This window comes from Macaca fascicularis, chromosome X, assembly GCF_037993035.2.
Source record: "Macaca fascicularis isolate 582-1 chromosome X, T2T-MFA8v1.1".
In the NCBI taxonomy this organism is placed as follows: Eukaryota; Metazoa; Chordata; class Mammalia; order Primates; family Cercopithecidae; genus Macaca; species Macaca fascicularis.
This window is the reverse complement of record NC_088395.1, coordinates 9746766-9771330: the sequence shown is the minus strand read 5'-3', so window position 1 is coordinate 9771330 and position 24565 is coordinate 9746766. Positions and strand designations below refer to the sequence as shown.

The 24565-nt window shown below is 44.2% G+C and overlaps 1 protein-coding gene across 1 annotated transcript in view; it reads right to left on the bottom strand.

Moving 5' to 3' along the window:
• Positions 1-24565, bottom strand: part of WWC3 (WWC family member 3) — a 129298-nt gene that overhangs the window by 59872 nt on the left and 44861 nt on the right. Inside the window, exons 2-5 of the mRNA XM_045383708.2 lie at positions 22833-22942; positions 18527-18730; positions 6917-6993; positions 5993-6072 (exon numbers count right to left, since the gene is read on the bottom strand). Coding sequence (XP_045239643.2) covers positions 5993-6072; positions 6917-6993; positions 18527-18730; positions 22833-22942 — 471 coding nt within the window. The remainder of the gene's footprint in view (positions 1-5992; positions 6073-6916; positions 6994-18526; positions 18731-22832; positions 22943-24565) is intronic.

Here is a 24565-nt window from a genome sequence, read left to right as displayed (position 1 = left end):
TTTCTAGAGCTCCAGGCAGGAGCTGGAGAGGGGAATTTGCCCACATCTGTTGGTGCACTTGGTCCGTTCACGCACATCATCCAGTTGGGAAACATGGCACGTTCTGGTCCTGAGTCTTCCCTTTGCCCCTGGACACTAGTAGTAAGTTACAGTAAGGTAATTTTTCCAAAACGTTTCAGAAACTTTAGGGCAACAGAGTCCAGGAGATCTTTCACTGGAAAAGCTCAATTTTTCTGTAAACTTTAATTACTCATTGTAAGTGGTGCTCCTATTTTCTGAAGACTTTTATAAAAGGCCTCAAGAGAAATGCAAATTGAAACTACACTGAGATACTATCTCTCACCTATGAAACTGGCAAAAATGCAAATGCTTATCAACACATCCTGTTGGCAAAGCCACAGGAAACGAGAACACTCATATGTTAGTGGTAGGAAGGCAAAACGGTGCAACCCCCGCAGCAAAGGAATTTGGCCATATCTAATACAAGCTGAGTATCCCTAATCCAAAAATCCGAAATCCAAAGTGCTTCAAAATCTGAAACTTTTTAAGCATTGACATGACACTCAAAGAAAATGACCACTAAAGCATTTCAGGTTTCAAATTTTTGGATTAGGGATATTGAACCAGTAAGTATGATGCAAATATTCAAAAAAAAAAAAAACCTGAAATCCAAAACACTTCTGGTCCTGAGCATTTCAGATAACAAATATTCAACCTATAATACGACAAATACATTCACCCTTTAACTTACCAAGCCTGCTTTCAGGAACTTATCCTGAAAGATACACATCCACAACTTAGGTAAAAAGCTGACGAGAAATGTTATTAATATAAATCAAAGCACTGGGCTAACAAGGCCAGAACCTACCGATCATCGTTACACCACAAAAAGAAACAAGCAGAGAGTGGTACCTCCTGATGGAAGTAACACCACCACCTAAAAACATTCTTACTAAAAAGAAGAAATCGAACTTGAATCAGATCAAGCCTCTCGAACTATTATACCCATTTGCATAAATAACAAGGGACAGAGGAACATGTTCAATGACATCATGTGAATTTCAGCAGCAAAACCCAACATTAGGGAAATTCTATAGGACAACCAAATTACTTTCTCCAACAAACAAGCTGTCAGGGGGAAAAAAAAGGAGGGAGAGTAGAAAAGACATAAGAGATATCAATCAAAGGCACTCTGTGGCCCAAACTGGACCCAAACACCTGAAGAAATGCAAGAGCTCACTGGACACAAGATGCCTAGTAAGTGGGGTACAGGGATTAGAATTCTTTTCAAAAGAAGTCCGTAACTTTTGGAGACACATTTATGGATTAAATGGGATTCTGGCATTTGCTTCAATAAGGCTGTGAGAGCTTAGCAGATGCGGCGGGGTCACCACCGAACCAAGACTGGCAATTGTGCAGGTTAAATGGGGTGAGAGGTACAGGAGGGTTTTATTATACTATTCTCTCTACTTTTATGTTTGATATTTTCCATCATTAAAAGCTTACATGTATACACTTCACGTAGATACATATATAACACACACCCATGTACATATTCTATCATTAACCCAGCAAACTTATCTGTGGCCAATTCCTCTCTACAACAATCAACAACATATATAGATTTAAAGTAAAATACAAAAGGTTCTTTTTTCCTTACTTGGACCCAAGTGTAATGATGAATTTCCTTGCTAGCCAGGAAATTCACCAAGATAAACAAGGCAAGCTTAAAATGTTATAAGCAGCCAAACTCCTGGTGAGGTGCTCTGGAAAAGAATACACTGGATATTCTGGGAAGCGAGAACAGCAGGAAATTTTCTGGAGGAAAATCTTGGGCCACTGCCTTAAAGCAACGTTGGTGATAAAATCAGAGATGCTTCATGTTTAGGTATAACAGCTCACGTGCTATCTGTATGTATAGTCAGGATTTCCCAGTAGAGATGGGGTAATCACATTTTCAATGCTTGAAAAGGCCTTCTAAAATTTCTCAATTTAAAAAATATACATTTGCATGATTCGATCCAAACATAAAAGCCCAATGTCCAATACCAGAAAAAATAGTGAGGCTGTTTTCATCTCATAAGCTGTGGAACTCAGAGAAAGGTTACCAGATTATCTTCCACTTACAAAAATATTTTAAGAGTGGCATGGGTGCCTGTGTTTTCTCTTCTTCCTGTGAGGCTCTGTCTGTCCCAGAATAAAGTAAACATGCACAGTGACAACGCAGCGTCAGACAGAGCCAAGGCAACATGCCCATTAAACAATGGCTCTGGGCAGCTCCCTCCTGAAAGCCGACTTGCCCCTGGTCAGGCATGAGGTGGGGTGAGCCCCTCAGGACCAAGGCCAGGTCCAGAGCCTTCCCCAGGCCACTCCTTGGCCTCCAGGGGGAGGGCGGGTATTCTCATGAGCTCTGGCAAGCAGAAGGAGCCTCCCTCCCCCTTGGCTCAGGCAGGCAGGAGGAGCCTCCCCTTGGCAAGTGGCAAGTTTACAATTGCTGTTCCCAAGCGCGGGATCTTGATAATGAAAGCAGAAAGAAAATCCAAACAGCACTGGCCCGCCTCTCTTCCAGGAGCACAACTTGCGCTCCATTGTGGCCGCAGGTGTAAAGTTAAAATTCTTGCTATTCTGGTTCCTGCTTCTCTGTCTAATGCCCCTAGGGAAACAGAGGCTGCCTTTTCCTATTCTTGAAACCACTGCAACTACAAGAGATGAATTCACATCCTAGCCATGCTAAGGAGAAGGGGGTTTTCTCAGTCAGCAGTACGTTTTATTTTCTAAATCAGTCCGTCTACAGCTGACACTGCTATATGGCCTTCGTCTTCAAATAAGGAAATGGAGTTCACCAGAACGATGGAGCCACGGCAAAGCAACAGGCACTGAGCCCAGCAACCCACTCCAGAAACCACGGCCATGAGGGAAGTGCCAGACGTGGCTCCCCGCTGATGCTCAGGAATCCTGAGCAAACTCAGACTCTTCCTGAACCCCAGTCACCTTCCTCACAGCTGCAAATGAGAATGACATTGACTGCAACCTCCAGCACGCACAATGACTAACATTAAAACTACATACTGGGCAGGGCACGGTGGCTCATACCTGTAATCCCAGCACTTTGGAGGCCAAGGCAGGTGGATCACCTGAGGTCAGGTGTTCGAGACCAGCCTGACCAAAATGGTGAAACCCAGTCTCTACTAAAAATCAAAAATTAGCTGGGCATGGTAGCATGTGCCTGTAATCCCAGCTACTTGGGAGGCTGAGACAGGAGAATTGCTTGAACCCAGGAGACGGAGGTTGCAGCGAGCCAAGATCGCATCACTGCACTCCAGCCTGGGTGACAGAGAAAGACTCCCCATCTCAAAAAACAAACAAACAAACAAAAAACAACCTATTGCCCACAGACACTGTATCACAATGAGAGACAGCTACAGTGTGGCCTAATGAAGGTAGGAAATTCACCTCAAATCCAACTAGGTAGTCCTAATAACTTTTGGTGACCTGTCACAAATCAAATGATTTGTTGCTGCTTATTCCTTATCCACTCCCTTAGCCAAAGTGACACAGGATGACACTGCCACAGCACACACAGTTGCATCTGAGGAGGTGTTGGAGTATCTGGAGGCTGGCTGGAGTGGGGGGCTAAAAGGACAGAACACACATCAGTGCATTTGGAAAGCACTCTGGCTTATGCACTGCATGAATGACAAAACCAGCAGCCGGTTGGCTAGAAAAGAAACTTGATTTGCTTAAGATAAAACTAAAGAAGAGGCCGGGCACGGTGGCTCATGCCTGTAATCCCAGCACTCCGGGAGGCCGAGGTGGGCAGATCGCCTGAGGTCAGGAGTTGGAAACCAGCCTGGCCAATGTGGCAAAACCCCATCTCTACTAAAATACAAAAATTAGCCAGGTGTGGTGGCAGGCACCTATAATCCCAGCTACTGGGGAGACTGAGGCACGAGAATCACTTGAACCTGGGAGGGGGAGGTTGCTGTCAGCCAAGATCGCACCACTGCACTCCAGCCTGGGACAGAGCAAGGCTCTGTCAAAAAAAAAAAAAAAAAAACTAAAGAAGAAGCTTTACTAATACTAACTAGGGCTAATAAAAGGAAGCTCTGAGTGTAGATCCAAAATGCACACAAACACATAGCTGGGTAATGGTAGTAATTACATCTATACCTCACATTCCTTTATTACTTCCCCATAAAGAGCAGTGCTGCAGTCACGTGTACCACTTCATGCGTCTGCACGCAGGATGAAAGAGGCAACATGCTGCCCACCTGTGTCAGTAACAGTAACCACACAGAGTCGGGCTAATTGTTTCTGGCTGGCCATGTACCAGGTGCTGGTGCTGTCCTCAGTATAACTGAGCACAATGATTGCTGTTATGGACTGTGTGTTTGTGTGTCCTCCAAATTCTTATGTTACAGCCTTACCCTCTAATGTGATGGCATTTGAAGGTGGGGCCTTTGGGAGGTGATTTGGGGTAGATGAGGTCACAGGGTGGAACCCCATGATGGGATTAAGCAAAGGAAGAGAGAATAGAGCTTTTGCTCTCTTAGCCATAAAGGACATTGAGACAAGATGGTCATCTGCAAATCAGGAATCAGGCCCTCACCAGGAACCAAATATTGGACCTCCAGCCTCCAGAAACAATATCTGCTGTTTAAGAAATATCTGCTGTTCAAGCCACCCAGTCTATGGTATTTGTCATAGCAGCCTGAGCTGCCTAAAACAATCACCATTTGCAGATGAGAAAAGTAGGTGCAGAAGGCGTGAGGCACATGTGCAAGTTCAGCAAGGAAAGCCAGTGAATGGACAGAATGGCTCAGCAAACCTTCAGACCCACACCAGCGCCATTTCTCAAACACCACCTTTAGTTTATGAAATCTGCAGACTTGATACAGCTCACTAATTGTAAACAATTCATCCCCAATCTCTTAGTAGGGATAAAGTTCTAATTGTAAAAATGAGAACAGGAGGAAGACCTACAGACCAGAATGTCCAAAGGAGCTTTCTGCGATGATGGAAATCTATCGCCTATGGTGTTTAATACAGTAGCCACCAGCATGGTGGTTCTCAGCTGGGATTAAATGTGTTCTTTAGGGAACACTCAGCAATGTCTAGAAACATTTTTGGTTGTCACAATGCAGGTGGAAGATGCTACTGGCATCTAGTGGGTAAAGAGTAAAGACAACATTCTTTTTTTTTTTTTTTTTTTCTTAGAGTCTCGCTCTGTCGAGCAAGCTGGAGTGCAACGGCACAATCTCGGCTCACTGCAAGCTCGGTCTTCCAGGTTCAAGAGATTCTCCCTGCCTCAGCCTCCTGAGTAGCTGGGATTACAGGTGCCTGCCAAGGGATTCTTGTGCCTCAGCCTCCCGAGTAGCTGGGATTACAGGCATGCACCACCATGCCTGGCTAACGTTTGTATTTTTAGTAGAGATGGGGTTTCACCATGTTGGCCAGGCTGGTCTCGAACTCCTGACCTCAGGTGATTCACCCGCCTCGGCCTCCCAAAGTGTTGGGATTACAGGCATGAGCCACCAGGCCTGGCCAAGACAACATTCTACAGTGCATAGGATAGTCCCCCCAAGACAAGAATGATCCAGCCCCAAATCCCACTAGTGCTAAATGGTGGAGAAAACCTGCATTAGCCACATGTCACTACTGAGTACTTCTGATGTGGCTACTGAGACTGGGAAACTAAACTTTTAATTTTCTTTTACTTTAAATGTCAATTTTAGAACAAAAAATTTAAAAGAATAAAACTAAGAAAAAGTCTAATTTAAATGTAACTAGCCATGAGTGTCTTGCACAGCTATAGCAAACGTGCATAAACATAAAAGTAAAGGTCTTGTTTCCCGAGTATTTCCATTTAAAGCAACGAAATATCTTCAAGGAAAAGAGAGATTCTGAAGTTAGCATTGGAAAATCATGAGCATAAATAAAGGCATGAAAGTGAAGGTCATGAAGCTTTGGAACAAGTGTCCAGGCAACTCACTCTTGCAGGGTCTCCACCCCCTTTTCTTTGTACTGCAGTTCCTGCTTCATCTGGGTCAGCTCTCGTTTTAATCTGGAAAGCTAAAGACAAATCACATTTTTTTTCCAAAAACCAGCTGTGAAGAATGATTTCTACAGTTGTTATTAACACTGTCATCTGAGTTTCTACTCAGCTTGCAGTTCAGAAGATCATCTCTTCTCACTATAAACTTCCATTCACATGCATAAGAAGCAGCCTTTCTAGAAGACCTGCTGTGCTTAGATACAAAAATCCCAGATTAGACAGACTCTTACCCAAGTGGGGCACCAGTAACATTTTCAAGGTTTCCACATTACAACTGGCAACTTTTGTAACACATTCTTCATCTTTCCTTCTACCCACTCCTCTCAGACCCCCGCACATGAAACTTTGTGTCCAGAAGCCTGCTCTCTGACTACCTGAAACTCAATGGCTCCTGGAGTGCTTCTTTAAACAGATTCTGGGACCCGCTCCAGGTCCACGTCAAAACTCAGGGGCTAGGCCTGGAAGCTGGCACTTTGAACAAGCTCCCAGGTATTTTTCTTAGCTGTGCTAAAATTTGAGAACCACTGCACTAAAAGATACACCCTGATTCAGGGAATGACACACCAAGAGAGGAGCAGGCTTCATTGCCAAGATGTTTCTCGTGCTTTGTCCCAAATGCAACAAAAGTGTTCCCCTTCCCAGACAACCAAGACAAGGGTCTGAAGAGATGAAACACGGTGGTAGCACATAGATAATTCAGGGGTTACCGGGGAAGGAGCATCAGAACCCTCAGAACCCTTCCAGTCTAACACTGCTAGTGATCCCTCCAGGAGGAGTCAACCAGAGGGGAACACCAGCAGCCTAGGCTGCGAGGCCTCAGGCTTCCATCCACCTGGTTGTAAAAGCATCGGTTTTACTCACCCTATCCCGACGACTTGCTATTTCTGCTTTAATTTGGTGTGGGTCATACTTTGTATTTGTTGAATATCCAGAGAATGCTAAAGAGAAAGAAAATATTTTATTTTATAATGGATCCTTCAAAATACATACACATAAGGAACTTCTGATTAACTGCATTAAATAACTCTAAATCTCTGACTTATAAGAGGTCACTGGCTCCTAAAGAACTGACATTTAACATCTTCAAATCTTCCTGATGTTTGATATTTGAATCAGGACTTTCTATAGGATCCCATATAATAAAATACAAGGCCGGGCGCGGTGGCTCAAGCCTGTAATCCTAGCACTTTGGGAGGCCGAGACGGGCGGATCACGAGGTCAGGAGATCGAGACCATCCTGGCTAACACGGTGAAACCCCGTCTCTACTAAAAATACAAAAAATTAGCCGGGCGAGGTGGCGGGCGCCTGTAGTCCCAGCTACACGGGAGGCTGAGGCAGGAGAATGGCGTAAACCCGGGAGGCGGAGCTTGCAGTGAGCTGAGATCCGGCCACTGCACTCCAGCCTGGGCGACAGAGCGAGACTCCGTCTCAACAAAAAAAAAAAAAAAAAGAAAATACATGGCTGTAGGTCAATCAAAACTCTGCTTAGTTCTACTATAAAACTACTACAGTTAAACACCATAGAGACACAGCGGGCGGGGGAGGGAAGAGGTATGATTATGACGTAGGAAACTGTATTTAATACTTGAATAGTACTTGCAGTATGAACCTACTTTTACTTTCTTTTAAAATACATATACAGACGTCACTGGAAAGATAGAACCAAAAAGTTAACTGCAGTTATTCTCAGTGGCTGCATTAAAAATGGTTTTATTTTTATTTTCTTCACACCTATATTCTCCAGATGAACAATTTTTGACACAAGAAAGGAAAAAAAACATTAGAAATTTATAAAATAAAAAAGATTTCTAGTAATACGTCAGTATCTGGCAGTCTTGAGAAAAAGATGGAAAGATGGGCCCCCAAGTTGTTTGTCCCAGAAACTGAAGTGAGGCATTCACGCTTTTACTCTAATAACTTGTTTTGATGAATGTTTAGCTAAAAGACATCACATACCTCAATGCTTTCCTAAACAGTGCAGTGTACATGATTTAAAGTCTCTTTACAGACATGGCATCATTATTGTGAGTAACCAATACCTAGGGATGAATAAGAGCCACAGAGCTATTTACACGCTAGGCACAGTCAGCAAATTTTCGTGCACACAGAGAGCTGCAAGCTTTTTCCAGTGTTACGGCAGCTGGAGCAGCAAGTGGCTATTCCTAATTTCTACCACCCCATCCACCGCTCTGCGGTGCTTTTTCTTGATGCTTCTGCCTCCTTTCTTTAGGTTTCTGAAGCCATGGGCTCTGTACCACTGCTGCATGGCTTCCCTTCTGCTTAGCTAGTGGAATGCTGGACTGTCTGCATCTGTAAACCACCCCACTCTGGTGCCCTCTGCCTCCCAGTTATTGTCATTAACCTCACCTGCTCAGAAGACACACCTGCAGGGATGGAGTCCTTTCTTTAACTCCTTTGATCTGAGAATCAAAGGCTGGCTGTCATTCAGATAACTAGGTGCCAACAATGAGAAACCAATTCAAAATCATTTGCGGACTATGTACTGCAAAGGATGGCTCAACACCATCCAGTAACTTCAACAGCACAATTACTTCAAACCTCAATTAGAACCACATCCAAAGTTCATTTGAGCAGTCGGATCTCCTATTTTAATAACAGTTCTATGGAAAATCTACTATTTCAGTCCCATTCAGTCAGAATTTCAAAAAACTGAATCTACTGGAAATAAACAACTGGAAGAGCTAAATGTTTGCCAACTTTATCTCCAACTTTCTTATACTTAGACTCATGATCTCTCAAAGACATGGAGTAAAATACTTTACAAACAATTCTTTCTTAGACAAGACTGCCTATTTCCAAATCCTACATCTTCCATCTTGCCTGACTCCTTGGTTTCATTTAAGATCGGTAATGAAAGCAACATCTCCAACAATGCCCTTAAAAGGCAGAAATAATTTATAGAAAACATCCCCATATTAAACTCCTGGGACTTTAAGCTTCCCAGATCTGAGCTTAAAGGCCTTTCACTTGGGATAGAGATAATATGCAAATGAGGCTATGAGGTTAGGGCTTGCTGAATCCTGGCTTACAACACTACAACACATGTGTCAACTTGTCAACTTGCAGTGGGAGGAACACAAGGCCAAGAGTTATCACCTGGGATCTTTCCCATTAAGGGTAGAAAGTAAGCCTACCACCAAGTTCAACAAAGTTCACTGCAATGCTAAACATCAGTACCAGTGAGGCGCCGTGGCTCACGCCTGTAATCCCAGCACTTTGCGAGGCCGAGGTGGGCGAATTACGAGGTCAAGAGATCGAGACCATTCTGGTCAAAATGGTGAAACCCCATCTCTACTAAAAATACAAAAATTAGCTGGGCGTAGTGGCGGGTGCCTATAATCCCAGCTACTCAGGAGACTGAGGCAGAAGAATTGCTTGAACCCAGGAGGCGGAGGTTGCAGTGAGCCGAGATCACGCCATTGCACTCCAGCCTGGTGACAGAGCGAGACTCTCTCTCAAAAAAAAAAAAAAAAATCTGTACCAATCTTCCTCTGTCTGTGCAGTTTCATATGGAAAATTAGCAAAGAGACTTGAAATACACAGGGGAGGTGTCCTGGATACTGTTGGATATCTACGCAGCAACCTTCCCCCATTTCTCCTTCCTAAGTACCAGAACCCTGGAAGTGTTGGGTAGCCACCTCTCCCCAAGAGACTCAGCATGTATCCACTCCTAGAGGGGGAAACTGACAAACCAATGACACCACTGAGCCACTGAATCCACCTATGGGAAATCCCACCCCACTTCCAGAGGACTCCACTATGTGACAATGAATTTCCTTATTGTCCAGGCCCATGAGAATTAGTCTTCTCTGCTGCAGCTGAAACCATCATAAATGACAGAATACCTTTTAATTATATGGATCTCATTCATGTTACTTTTGCTATGGTCTCTATAAAATTATAAAATTCCAGGACTGGGATAAGGGAAAAGTCTACTCAAGTAACTAACACAGCGAATACATTTTATCTTCAAACACTAAGGATGGTTGTGAACACTGGTATAACTTTTAATAATGTAATTCAATTTATAAATAAAATTCTCAGTTCCTCAGATCTGCCAGTAAGTCTACTAGAACCACTTACAGAGTCCGAGAACAGCTCAGGACTCCAGACCCCATAACAGCGTGCACTACACAACACTTTTTTCTTTTGGAGACAGGGTCTCACTCTGTCACCCAAGCCAGAGCACAGTGGTGTGATCTCAGCTCACTGCAACCTCTACCTCCTGGGTTCAAGCGATTCTCCTGCCTCAGCCTCCCAAGTAGCTGGGATTACAGGTGCCACCACCACACCCAGTTAATTTTTTGTATTAGTAGAGATGGGGTTTTGCCATGTTGGCCAGGCTGGTCTGGAACTCCAGACCTCAAGTGATCCACCCACCTCGGCCTCCCAAAGTCCTGGGATTACAGGAGTGAGCCCCGTGCTCAGCCTTCCACAACATTTATAAACGGAATATCTTCCTCTATTAAGACATGTCTCCAATCTCGAGGTTTATGATAAAGACCAGACTTTCACCTCTAAAGCTTTCTTCTCTCTTGAAGAGTTCAGTGGGCAGAGCTATTAAATAGCAATATGGAGTCTGCTCAGGCATATAACATTGCCTCAGATAATAACATAACAAGGTTATAGCCTAGCTGGACCACAGCAATGTAAATTATTATACCTTGCTATTACAGAGTGCCTTTCACGTTTATTTAATCTATTCTCATAAAATCTTTGTGAAGGTGAAATGATACTTACGTTTCCTTGCCCATTTTATAGATTAAAAGACTGAGTTTGTAGCGACTTGATCTATAATACACTATGCCATCATTCACAGAGGGCTTCATGTCTAGAATCTGGGTTCCTGTGGGTCAGCTGCCAAAGATCCTTTAATTGGGCTAGCTTTCCCAGAAGAAGAAACGGTCCTCCAGCTCCCCAGTGCCCACCACCCAATGGGTGAACTTGACCTGTGTATTTAGCACTCAAAATGCTGCAAACCCCACTACTTAACTCTGGATTTCAGTTTGACAGATTACTGAAAGGGGAAATGTGTGTGCCCATGTGTCTGTCTGTCTGTCTTTGTCTCTCTTATGTGCAGGTCTCCTCTGAGCTATGGAAACCTAAGGTCACCCCAGAGAGAAGACATGCTTTAAAAGACCAGCAGTCCTTCTTCAAAGACATCCTCTGGGGCAGGTTGCTCCTTAGGACCAGGTGTAGGCCTCCACGGATCAGCACTGTCAGGAGTTGCTCAAGGGAGCCAAGAATGACTCTGGGCAAAAGGCCGACAAGCCCTGACAGGTTCCAGGATGACAGGTACTATCTACCAGAGAGGTACACGGAGAAATATGCAAGGCCAACAAAGTGGGCAGGATGGGTTTTTTTAAGGCAATATAAGCAAAAGACCAAAAACAATCAAGTAAGGCCACCTGGGAGTGATCTACAGAAGTAACCCAAGATGCCATCAAAGCCTAACCAAGAATTCTCCCTCCAGGACAGACGACGGGATTATTTCTCAGGAAACATATGCTTTGCTGCAACCTTCAAAATCTGGCTTGCCAACTAATATATGGGAAAAATGCTCCATGATTCTTTATTCTCCTGTCCGCTCCAACATGTTTGTGTGAAGGAAAACAAAAGGTTTTGAATTGGAATGGATTGCCTGTAGTCCTGTTCCTAACCAAGACAGCAAATGAGAAATCCTTCAATAGCGAGAGCACCAATAAGGCCTGGTGCGGTGGCTCACATGTGTAATCCCAGCACTTTGGGAGGTGGTGGCAGGCAGACCTCTCGAGTCCAGTAGTCTGAGACCAGCCTCAGCAACATGGCAAAACCCCATCTCTACAAAAAGTACCAAAATTAGCTAGGTATGGTGGCACACGTCTGGAGTTTCAGTTACTCAAGAGGCTGAGGTAGGAGAATCGCCTGAGCCTGGGAGGTTGAGGCTGCAGTGAGCCAAGATCACACTACCACACTCCAACCTGGGCAACAGAGCAAGATCCTGTCTTTAAAAAAAAAAAAAGAGCACCAATGGAAGACAGTCATTGTGAGACAGGCTTGGAGCCTCAGAAGGAATGTTGGCAGGACTGATGGCTGATAAGGTCAAGCTTCACCACCACCTAATCCAAGAACTCAGGGTGGATCAGCCCTTTCTCACCAGAGATAATGCTGCCTCTTTCAATGTAGACTTTGAGTAACTCCTAGGAACCAGGATAGTAAACAAAGTCATATTCCTGCTGCTACAGGGGCCATTCACACTCCATCTAGCCCAGTGGATTTCAACCCTGGGGATCACCTGAAAAGCTTTAAAAAAAAAAAAGCCTGGTCCCACCCAAGGCCAGTTCTATCAAAATCTCTTGGGGTGAGGTCCAAACAGCAAGTTTTTAAAGATTCTAGCTTGCAGCCAGGTCTGAGAACTATGGGTGTAGACCAGGGATTGGCAAACTTTTTCTCTAATGGGCCAGACAGTAAATATTTTTGGCTTTGTGGGCCATACAATCTGTCTCAAATACTCTTCTGCCATTGTAGCTGCTATAGACAATAGGTTAGTAAATGGACATGGCTGTGTTCCAATAAAACTTTATTTACAAACACCCACAGCGGATAGGATCCAGCCCACAGGCTTGATATAGTTTGCAGACCTGAGGTTTAGACTATCATCCTACCCCATGAAAGAATTTCTTCCAAAAGATCCTACAAATGGTCATATATAGTTCATCTGAATGTACCTGGGGCTAGAGTTTCTCAGGAAGAATAAAGGAGTAACTCCAGGAAAAAATGTGCCTAAGATAATGAACGTATTCAGTGTTAAAAGGCAGGCAAATAGAAGAACATGTTGCAATAAAAGTAGAAAAAAACTCTACAAAATGGAGCTGTAGAAAAAGTAGCAGGTGTGTCTCAGAGAGAATGAGTCCATTGTTGAGCAGTTTCATCCCAGTGTTCTACGAAGCATAAATGAGGCCTGGGCACTACCAGGCAGCTAGCTCAGAAGCTCATTGAAATCAAGCAGGGTTGGGTTCCTACTCTCATGGAGACAAGTGTGCAAAGTATTCAGCCAAGTATCTGAATTTGCTTTCAGGTCAAGGCATGGATGTTCTTAGATACCAGGGAGCTCAATATTGACACAAAATCGTTCCTCTCCAATGAATGAAGTTTTCTTCCGGTGGTTTCCATAGCTCAAGGGAAATGTGTGAAGGGTATAGGTGAGATGCACTTCTCCCTATCTTCTGCTCCCACATTAGAAATGGCTGTTGCAGTTAATTCCTCTGTTCACACGTTATTGCCTCATCTTTACCAACAAGCAACCATTAGGATAAAACGTGTTCCCGGCTGGGCACCGTGGCTCACACCTGTAATCCCAGCACCTTGGGAGGCCGAGGCAGGCAGATCACAAGGTCAAGAGATAGAGATCATCCTGGCCAACATGGTGAAACACTGTCTCTACTAAAAATACAAAAATTAGCTGGGGGTAGTGGCGTGCACCTGTAGTCCCAGCTGCTCAGGAGGCTGAGGCAGGAGAATCACTTGAACCCGGGAGGTAGAGGTTGCAGTGAGCCGAGATCGCGCCACTGTACTCCAACCTGGTGACAGAGCGAAAAAAACAAAACAAAACAAACAAACAACAGGAAAAACATGTTCCCGCCATTTAGTATATATCAACAGCAGGTGCTAACAGCTGTCGAAAAATAAATGAACAGTTTAGTGATCTTCCATGGGCCATGGAAAAGTCAAGATCTAGAGAGTGCTCTGCCTTCCACTTGCCCCCTTTATTGCTGCAAAATTTCCAGATGACTTGTCAATTTATAACTAGTCTTTATTTTCAGATAACCTGAAAGTTGGATGGGGGAGGGGTTCCACAAACACCATCAGCTGTTCTGAGTGGCCTCTTCCATGTCTAGGAAACTGTACTGAGCACTGAAGGCCATCAACACAAACAGATCTGGGCTTAAATCCAACTTCTACCATCTACTGGGTATGTAATCCTGAAGAAAGAATTTAGCCTCCCTGATACTCAGTTTCTCATGTGAACAATAAAGAACACAGCACGTGCTTGACAACACTGTGATCATAACTATGCATAGAAAACACCAGCTCATTGGATATTGGTTCCTTTCACTTCAAGTCATTGCCCACGAAGGAAGAACTGGGAATTAAGTCCAGATGTTATTCTGTTCACAGTATCAGAAAAAGGAAACGCCTCCTGCTTTAGATGACTAGCACTGAGGGAGATATGGGCAGTGAGACCCGTGTGGCTACACAGCCAACTTGTGCTATGGAAACTGCCACCAGCAGCTCCCAACATGGGCCCAGGCCCTCTGGCATGGCTGTACAAGCCATCTGTTAGATCATGGTCAAGCCAACAGGATCACTGCATTGGACTCTATCCTGTAGCCAGAAAGAATTCATCTGAGTCCATTCTAGCAGGGTTTTCCTTGTTGTACCTTGTAGTTCAGGTTAAATGGCAGATTGAGAGAGCTTGGTGGAAGCCCTAGGGACAGCAGCAAGTTGATAAAACACTTGGATCAACTCCTAGATTCTGTTCAGAGTTGGTTTTTTCCCTGATGAGCTGATAGGCCCCAGGAAGACCCACTGGCATCTCCAGCCCTTTCACGAAAACAGGCAGGCCCACTTTTGGCCTCGAAGGCAACCTACACACATAGAGGAAGAGATCATATCCACACAGAGACATCCAGCAGGTCAGGAAATGGAATCTGGTGAGCACCTTAGAACCTCAAGTCAACAACAGAGTCATCAGCTTCCTCTACTGAAGGAACAGATACCACTTCAAAAAGAGCCTCTTGAGTGTATCTTTTTAATGGGCATTAATAAAATCCCATAGGGCACAAAAACAAACGTAATTGAGTAGAATTCCCTATTTGCCCAAACATCAAAGAAGTGAAAAGCCCACGGAAATACAAAAACTGATCCTGTAGGATCCTCAGCTCCTCAGGATGCTGAAGTACTGAATACTTGTAACCTACAGCTTGGCACTGCATTGGGATTCCTCGCTCACTGCCCCTCAGAGTGGGTGTGGAATCAGACGGGATGTTCTAATGTCTGCATCATTGAGGGCATCTAGTCCAGCGTCCCCACAGTCACTGCAGCTGACGTTCTGGCTGCACTGGCAGTAGCCAGTACATCATACACACTTTCTTTAGACTCAATTTTTCTTTCTTTCTTTTTAAATAGAGACAGGGTCCTGCTAAGTTGCCCAGGCTGGTTTTGAATACCCGGTCTCAAGTGATCATCCTGCCTCGGCCTCCCAAAGTGTTGGGATTACAGGCGTAAGCCACTGTACCTGGCCTCAATTTTTCTTTTCAATCACTGGCAAGAAACATCCTGCCAAGTTTTTCTGATATGTACTTCTTCCATTCCATTCTTTGAAAGAGTGATTTGAGAGCCTCTTTGGAGACCTAACCAAATGCAAGCATGTAAAAGATAAGGTACCCAAAGACTGCTGGAAAGAAACACACTATTAGGTTGGATTACAAGAATAGCCAACATTCAGCCCTTTTTTAGATACAAAAATGGCAATTTTATACCATTCAACCTAACTTCTACCAAGTAGCTTTCTGAAATGTTTAGAATTGCTAACTATGTGATCTCAGAACCAGTTATAGGCCATTGCTTCAGCTAAGGAGACATCGAGGCACCAAGTCCATGGGCTTCTGCATCATCAAAAAACTGACCGGGCACAGTGGCTCACACCTGTAATCCCAGCACTTTGGGAGGCCGAGGCAGGTGGATCACCTGAGGTCAGGAGTTCCATACCAGCCTGGCCAACATGGCAAAATCCCGTGTCTACTAAAAATGCAAAAATTATCTGGGCGTGGTGGTGGACACCTGTAGTCCCAACTACTCAGGAGGCTTAGGCAGGAGAATCGCTTGAACCCGGGAGGTGGAGGTTGCAGTGAGCCAGTGAGCCAAGATCGTGCCACTGCACTCCAGTCTGGGTGACAGAGCAAGACTCCATCTAAAAAAAAACAAATAAACAGTATTCTAGGCCATAAAAGTCATCTTAATAGATTTCAAAAGACTGAAATGTTAGTCTCTGACCACAATGGAACTAAGTTAGAAATAAACAACAACATGACATCTTTAAAAAGTCCTACTGACTTACTTCTAAACAACCCACGGGTCAAAAACCACCAAAAAAAAAAAAAAAAAGGAGAAATTATTTTGAACTGAAAGAAAATACAGCATATCAAAATTTATGAGATGCAGTTAAAGTAGTACTTAGAGGAGAATCCTTACCTTTAATGGCTATGTGTGGAAGTAAGAAAGATCTAAAATCAGTGATCTAAATTTCCACTTTAGGAAGCTAGAAAAGGAAGAACAAATTAAAGCCAAATTAAGTAGAAGGAAAGAAATAATAAAGAAAAACTAGTAAGATAGAAACAGACAAGAAATCGGAAAATAGGGCAAACACCAGTGTATTGTAAAGATAGATAAAAATCAATAAAAGTTTAGCCATACTGATTAAGAGACACGAATTATTAATATCAGCAATTAAAGAGAGGACATCACTTCAAAGCCTACAGACATTGAAAGGCTAATAAGGGAATTCTACAAACAACTTCATAGACTTGACAGCTTAGATCACTGGGCAGCAAACTCCCTGTGGGCCAAATCTAGGTTGCTACCTGTTTTGATACTTCTACTGGAACACGGCCAGGCACATCTGTCTACACGTTGTCTCTGAATGCTTTTGCAATATAACCACAGTAGAATAGTTGCCACTGAGATCACATGGTCCACAAAGTTTAAAATATTTACTATCTGACCCTTTATAGAAAAGTTTGCTGACTTTTAGATTAGATGAAATAGACAATTCTCTGAAACACACAAATGCCAAAACTGATTCAAGAAGAAACAAAAAATCCGGATACCTCTCTATTAAAAGTATTGGATTTGTAGTTAAAAACATTCCACAAAGAACTCCAGGTCCAGGTGGCTCTTTTGGTGAATTCTATGAAATACTTAAGAAAACACTAATACCAAGCCTACACAAACTCTTTCAGCAAACAGAAGAGGAAAGAACATTCCCCAATTCATTCTATGAGGCCAGTATTACCCTCATACCAAAATCAGAGAAAGACATTCCAAGAAAAGATAACTGTGAAGATAAGAAACCAGCCTCTAAAACTCCACACATAGCTAACCTATCACATTCTGATGGAAAGTTAAAAACAAAACAAAGCCAAAAAAAAAAAAAAAAAAAAACCAACCAGGTATGTGCCAATATCTGCAGAGATGGAGATAAGAGGGCTTGGAAGTAATACATCAGTAAAACTGAGTTCCCTGTTCCCCTCAAGATACACAGTAACAGAAATATCTTCAATTCCTATTGCAGAGGGAGTACCCCCACCCAGCCACAGCTTCTAAGGATTCTGCCCCGTCAACAGCTGCTGCAATAAAACAGAGCACTAAATGTGTGGCCCCTTGGCCTTACCTCCATTCTGACTTGCAACACAGAATAAAGCTATTGCTGTGTCTTTAACATCTGCCATGGCAACATGGCACTAATATCACAGGAAAGGCCCCAAGTATCAAACAGACAGGTTTTTATAAAATTCAACCCAGTGGTACGAACTTCCATCCATTCTTTCCAAGCTCACGAGTGCCCAGGCCAGTCACAGTCATGCACATCTGTTGGGGTCTGTTGAGGGTGACAGTCTGCTGGGAAGGAACTGGTTCATGTGGTGACTGTGTCCACAGCAAAATGCTTTGGGTTCTGAGAGTGCAACTGGTTTCTTCAAAACTAAGCACTTGCTGAGTACTAATGAAATGGACCCCCGACTCTGGCAGCCTTCAAAACTAAAGAGAGGTCCCTTTAGAGAACAGCAAGCAGTACATGGTTATCTTACCTGAGGGGCAGGAGAGTACCCCGATTCTCTGGGTTCTATGGTGTTCCTCCTCCTTCCCTGTACTGCCTACTAAAGCCTAGAGCCCAACAGAGGACTCTACAAAGAGACAGGGAGCTTGACATGGCTGAGGTCTCCTGAGTCTTCCCACTCAGAATGAATGAAACCACTGTGTGGATTTCCCAAGAGATCATCCCAGACAAGCAGTGTTAACTGCAGAGATCTCTGAGGGAAGCCCTCTTCAAAACTGACATGCAAGAGACAGGAGGCTGGTATACATCTCTACCCGAAATTTTGTTTTCTTGTTTATTTTTTACCTTCCCCACCTGAATGTGAGCTCAAGGGCAGAGACTTTTCCTTTCTTAGTCACCACCAACCATAACCCAGTGACTGGGCACAAAGTAAGCATTTGATAAACCCTTGCTACAGGAGTGGCTACTGGGTGCCCATCTGATTTCAGTGCCGAATACTGATGACCTAACAGTATGTGATTAGAACCTTCACGAAGCGATCTTGCCCAAGGAAGGTTCAGTGTTTGCAGGTAACCTAGCAGAGAGATGGCTTTTAAAGTCACAATGGCTTTTAACAGGAGATAAGTCAACTCACAGCTGGCGTGCGAGCGGCTGTCATCCTCACACATTTTGTGCAGCTGCTGGTATTCCTCCTGGGCCAGCTCAAACCGCTGCTGCTTAATCTGGTAGATTTCTTTCTTGGCATTGAGAGCCTCCTGGGCTACAATTAAATATTCCTTCAACATGCGCTCTTGCTCTCGCCTCCACTGTTCTCTTGGATCCTCAATCTGGGTAAGTTCTGAAATTTAAAAAGGTTAAAACATAAGTGACTTAAAAGTAAAATCCTTAGGTGGACCAACAGTCATGCAGTGATGTCGCTCGTCAATGTGAAAATTAATTCATTACCAGGATGCATATTATGGAAGATTTTATATCACGAACCTTTCCAAAGCGTGGAACACTTTCCATTTTTATATCCACAGTCCAGATGAGAAGGAAACTCTATAGATATGAAACAGTCCATTGGAGGAGGGAAGACAATACAAGATGATGTTTTCACCAACAAAGACCACACTTTAAATAAGCATGGGAGGAGATGAACCCACGTGAGCTCAGAACTGTGACACTAATTGCTATTTATGACCTTCTCCTCATTGACTCCTTCTGCGTGAGATGATGGAAACTCTTGTGTGTCCCGGACCTGACTGGCCCCCTTCTTTCATTTCCCAGACCAGACTGTGTAGTCTTTTCCCATTCCTCGCTGACTTCCTTGTCCCATCCCACCATAGCTTCCCTCATGTTCACTCCTGCTTCCTCCCTGTCCAGCTCTTCAAGGGCCTGTGCCTAACTCCAGCTCCAGCCTCTCTCCCCAGCTCCAACCTTTCATTCCCACCTACCTCCTGGATGCACCTCCACATGGATGGACCCAAAGTCATTCCTAGCCATTCATCCAAAGCAGCCCTCATTCTCCACACTACCTTTCCCCATCAAGAGCAAAACCAAACCAAACACCACACAGCACACGCCTGCTTCTCCTGTCTTCCCCTTGCGGGGAGCCGCATCATCTGGATCTAACTGCGGAGCCAGCCTGGGGGTACAACCTGGGACTCATCCTCAAAGAATCCCACTCCTCTTCCTCCTGAAACATTCGGTGGGTTATGAAGAACTGGAGGTCCCTGCCCCTGGATATGATAATCATTGGTGACATGCCCTTGTCTCTGTCTCTCCTTACTTCAGTCAGACTCTCGGGACCTTCTGGTCTCATCCCACCAAAACCCATCCTCAGAGCACTCTCCAAAGTGACCTTTCTAACTGGGATGCAATGCTTTCACACAGAAACCTCTTTGAAAGCACAAAGTCGGCCGGGCGCGGTGGCTCAAGCCTGTAATCCCAGCACTTTGGGAGGCCGAGACGGGCGGATCACAAGGTCAGGAGATCGAGACCATCCTGGCTAACACGGTGAAACTCCATCTCTACTAAAAATTACAAAAAAAAACTAGCCGGGCGAGGTGGCGGGCACCTGTAGCCCCAGCTACTCCGGAGGCTGAGGCAGGAGAATGGCATAAATCCGGGAGGCGGAGCTTACAGTGAGCTGAGATCCGGCCACTGCACTCCAGCCTGGGCAACAGAGCGAGACTCTGTCTTTAAAAAAAAAAAAAAGAAAGCACAAAGTCCAATCTCCTTAGCCTAATATACGAGTTCCAAAACTCACTCGTCAGCTTCATCTCATTTTCCATCCTTTTCCCCCAAAACATTCTCTACGCAGACTGAACTTCTGCGAAGTACCCAAATATGCTTGGCTGGCTCCCCGGTGCCTTTGCCATGCTGACTCAGACCTCTTCTGTCACAGGAAGGCCTGCCGTCTTCCCAGGCACGCTGCAAAGGCACCTTTTTTCTGAAGCCTTCTCTGATCCTCTAGGCACACATGTCTCTCCCCTGCTTACGTGGGCTGCTCTTCTTCCCCCTTAACACTGGGCACCTGAGTGTTTTTATATCTTTTCTGTTTCCCACCTAAACTATAGCCTCTAGATGGCAGGGGCACAGCCTCAGTCACCTTTATACTCTCAGGACCTTTCACTGAGTGCATACAACAGAATGGTCTGTATACACCATATACAAAGGAATACGATTCCACAAAAAGGAATAAAGTTCTGATGCTCACTATGACATGGAAGAACCTCAAAAAACAGCCAAGTGAAAGACGCCAGGCACAAAAGGCTACATAGCATCTGATTCCATGTCTATGAAATACCCAGAACAGGAGACTGCAGAGACAGAAAGCAGACTAGGGGTCACCAGCGGCTAGGGGAAGGGGAATGGGGAATGACTGCTTAATGGAGATGAGATTTCCCTTTGGGGTGAGGAAAATGTTCTGGAACAAGATAGAGGTGATGGCTGTGCAAGACTGTAAATGCACCAAATGCTACCAAACTATTCATTTTAAAAATGGTTCATTTTATGTTCTGTGAATTACACCTCAAAATGGTTAAAATGGTAAATTTTACATTATGTCTGCTTTGCCACACACACACACACACACACACACACAGTCTCTCTCTCTCTCTCTCTCTCTCTCTCTCTCTCTCTCTCTCTCTCACATGAAGGTGTGCTTGCTAGAATGTTTCCAGGTAAGTTCTCCTTTGGAAATCCGCCCCCCCACGTCTGCTCTCCTGTCAATATCCTTTGCTCATCCCTTCTCACACCATCCCAGCGTCCCTCCTAGAAAGCCTCTCCAAGCAGTAAAAGTTCACAGGAGAAGATTTACAAACCAAAACAAATGCAAAATCAGAGTCCTGCTCTTGTCTCAGAGATGAGATTCAGTGGGCGTGGGGCATCCGTACCACCAAGCCCTGGGAAGGATAAAGCCTATTAACAAAGCCACAGGCATCTGCCCAGGTCCACAGCAAGGTGGCCCTGTGAAGTGAGCAGCTCTTACGTGTTACGAGCTGCCCTTTAGACTATCAGCTGGGAAGCCTAGCTCAAACGGCCACATTTACCCAAACATACACAGTCGTGAAGTGCCAGGCTGGCAGAGAGCCACTGGGGCTTCTCAGCTTCTCTTCTGCCAGGTACTTGCCCTGTCCAGAAACCACTGGGTCCACCTAGAAGTTCTCCTGCCACCTGGACCTGCCTGGGAGGGCAGCGGGGTCATAACGGTAGATATCCCCTGTCTCCAATCACCACTGCCCAGTCTCTGGATAAGAGCTGCAATCATGCCCAAGGACGGGTGCCAGGCACCAAAAACCCCACTGTCCCGAGATCTGAGATGGGGGACTCAGATCTTGGGTGCCAGCAACTGACAATGTAGGAATCAGCTCTGAAGACACAAGTCTGGGTCGACTGCACAGTGGGGACATGAGGAGTCATGGGACTGGCCTAGAAAAGAGCCTCAAAATCACTCGGGTTGGGGGCACCGTGCACCTTCACACCCTGCAGCCACCCCGCACTTCACCAACCAAAGGACAGAAAGTAAGCCAAGGGGAAGCCATGCTTCATATCCTGGTAGTAAAATGACAATGACAGAGCCACGGAGGGAAGCCAGAATGAAAATGAGAGAGGATGAAAAATAGATTCCCAGCTGGGACCCCATCGAAGAAAGCTGACAAAGAGACAGCCAAGATTAATGGGCAGAGAACAGATCTAGAACAGGATTCCTACACCTTGGCACCACTGACATTTGGGGTCGTCTCATTGTCTGTTGTGGGGGGCAGGCTGTCCTGTGCGTTGTAGGGTGTTTAGCAGCATCCCTGGTCTCCACCCACTGAATGCCAGCAGCACCTCTCCCAGGCACAGCCATTGAAAATGCCTCCAGACAATGCCAAGTGTTCCTGAGGGATAAAATCACCCAGGATGAGAACCACTGCTCTAGATAGTTCTACAAAGGAGGCTGGCATGGCCAAAGACCCATTGTTTCTGCTATGGTCTCTATACCATTTCCTCACTTCACACACACACACACACATACACACACACACACACAGAGAGAGAGAGAGAGAGATCACAAAGGTTTGGTGTATGAAAGCTAAAGTTAAATGTATAAGATGAAATGAAGTGAAGGTAATCACTTGGGCGCTTACTTCAATAACCTGTCAGCTCCACTCTGCAATAAATAATTTTTTCATTATGAGAGGTATTTCTATTTCCAGACTGGCTGGGAAATTTAGTCCTTGTAATAGTTATTAAAACCCTCCATTAAACATATTATATGTAGTCCCTAGCAAGACACAAGCAAGGCACAGCTACAGAACTGCTTCACTTTGTGAAGAACTGAGCTAATGGAAACTTTGGATTACATTTATAAAACCCAATTTAATGCTGCATTGGAAGGTAACGATTGTTTCACTCTACAAAAAGTTTTTGGCATCTTTGATATAATGCCACAGATTTTGCACACTACTTACTATTTATGTGGTCCATGTAATAAACTCCAATTTGTTTATCATATACAGTTTCCCATCCTAAAGGAAGTTCATCCCCAACACAATCGGCAAAGGTCAATGGCTTTGTTATCCTGCAAAATAAAATTATGAAAACAAATTTGAAAGTCAGGTCAGTTTTGTATAAGTTTGCTTTATCTTATCTAATTGACTGCTTTTGCTCCAAATATTTGGTTGGAAAATTAATTCGCCAGCTTTGCCTAAATAACTGTATTAGTACACTCGCAATCAGAAGCATTACTATCTCAAAGCACAACTTTAAATATGAGCAAAAGAGATACTCGGTTACTAACAAAACAGGTAAAACAAGCATCTTCTTCCAAGCAGTATGTTTAATGAGGTGAGGACAATGGAATGTAGCTCTTCCAGAAAAATCAGAGAGCACCTATGCTCTGTTCTCATTCCCTGAGAAATGTTCCCCTCACAACTTTCAGTTTCCATACATTACACATGAACATTGGCTTAAATCTATATAAAATGTATTTCCAATATTTTTATCTACCAGTGGTCATGAGTTTAATAAACGTCAACCATTGGCCAAATGCAAAGAGCCAAGCAAGGTAACAATACAATGAGACCCCCACTAAATACTTCCTATATTTCTTATACAGTAGGAATCAGAAATTTCAGAGTCTTTTTTATTTTTCTGGAGAAAAACAACAAAAGCACTTTGTCTACAGGCATCTCTCCTTGAAGAAAATCTGATTAAGGAAATTTGGGCTTGACAAGAGAGATAAAGATTTTTCAGATGGATTTTTAAAAGTAGAGTTCCCCCCTCCCCGAACCCCCATGATCATACTGATTGACAAGACAGTGTTAGGACTGCAGCTGTCACATAAAATGAGACACACCTATAATTGTCTGAGTCTGGGCAGCTATCTCTTGGGCTGTCTCTATAAATGCACACTGACTGCTATGCATGGGAATCCGATCACCTACATTTCACTAAGTCAATCCTCCCACTTCTTCTGTCCCTGGACCTGAGAAAGTGACACAACCACAGCCAAGCCCCATGAGACCAGTATGAATTTTAAACATGTGATTTCCCCAAACTGGTTTGACAACAAGGCTGTCTCTCCCCAGGGGCATTCAGAAATTGACAAACACAATCAGAACAACACTAGCTTTAATCTTCATTTTAAACACACGGTTTTAAAAAGTTAGAATCAATATAAAAACAGAAATAAACAGAAGGTGAAATATGCCATATATATCCACCCAAACACGACGCACTCAAGAAATCACATCACAAGATGAGCCTACTGTATGCAGTTTGTCCCATCCTGGAACTGATGTCGGCAGCACAATGCCTTTATCAGTCAGGAATGGTGTGCCATACCAAGGGTCCCAGTCAAGCAGGTAACAGCAGACTGTTGTGCATGATTTGCATCCTGAATGGGACCCAACCACGGGAAAAAAAAAAAAATTCTACTTTAACACAAACTGAGTTATGAGCAAATTGCTGCTAGACTAATGTAATGATATTCATAAATAAGCCTCTAGAGAAAAATGAAAAATGCCCATGCACAGGTACATTCTAAGCACATTTACATACATGATCTCATTTAATCAACAAATATTGGCCAGGTGCAGTGGCTCACAACTGTAATCCCAGCACCTGGGAGGCCAAGGTGGGAGGACTGTTTGAGCCCAGGAGTTCAAGACCAGCCTGGGTAACATAGTGAGACCCCACGTCT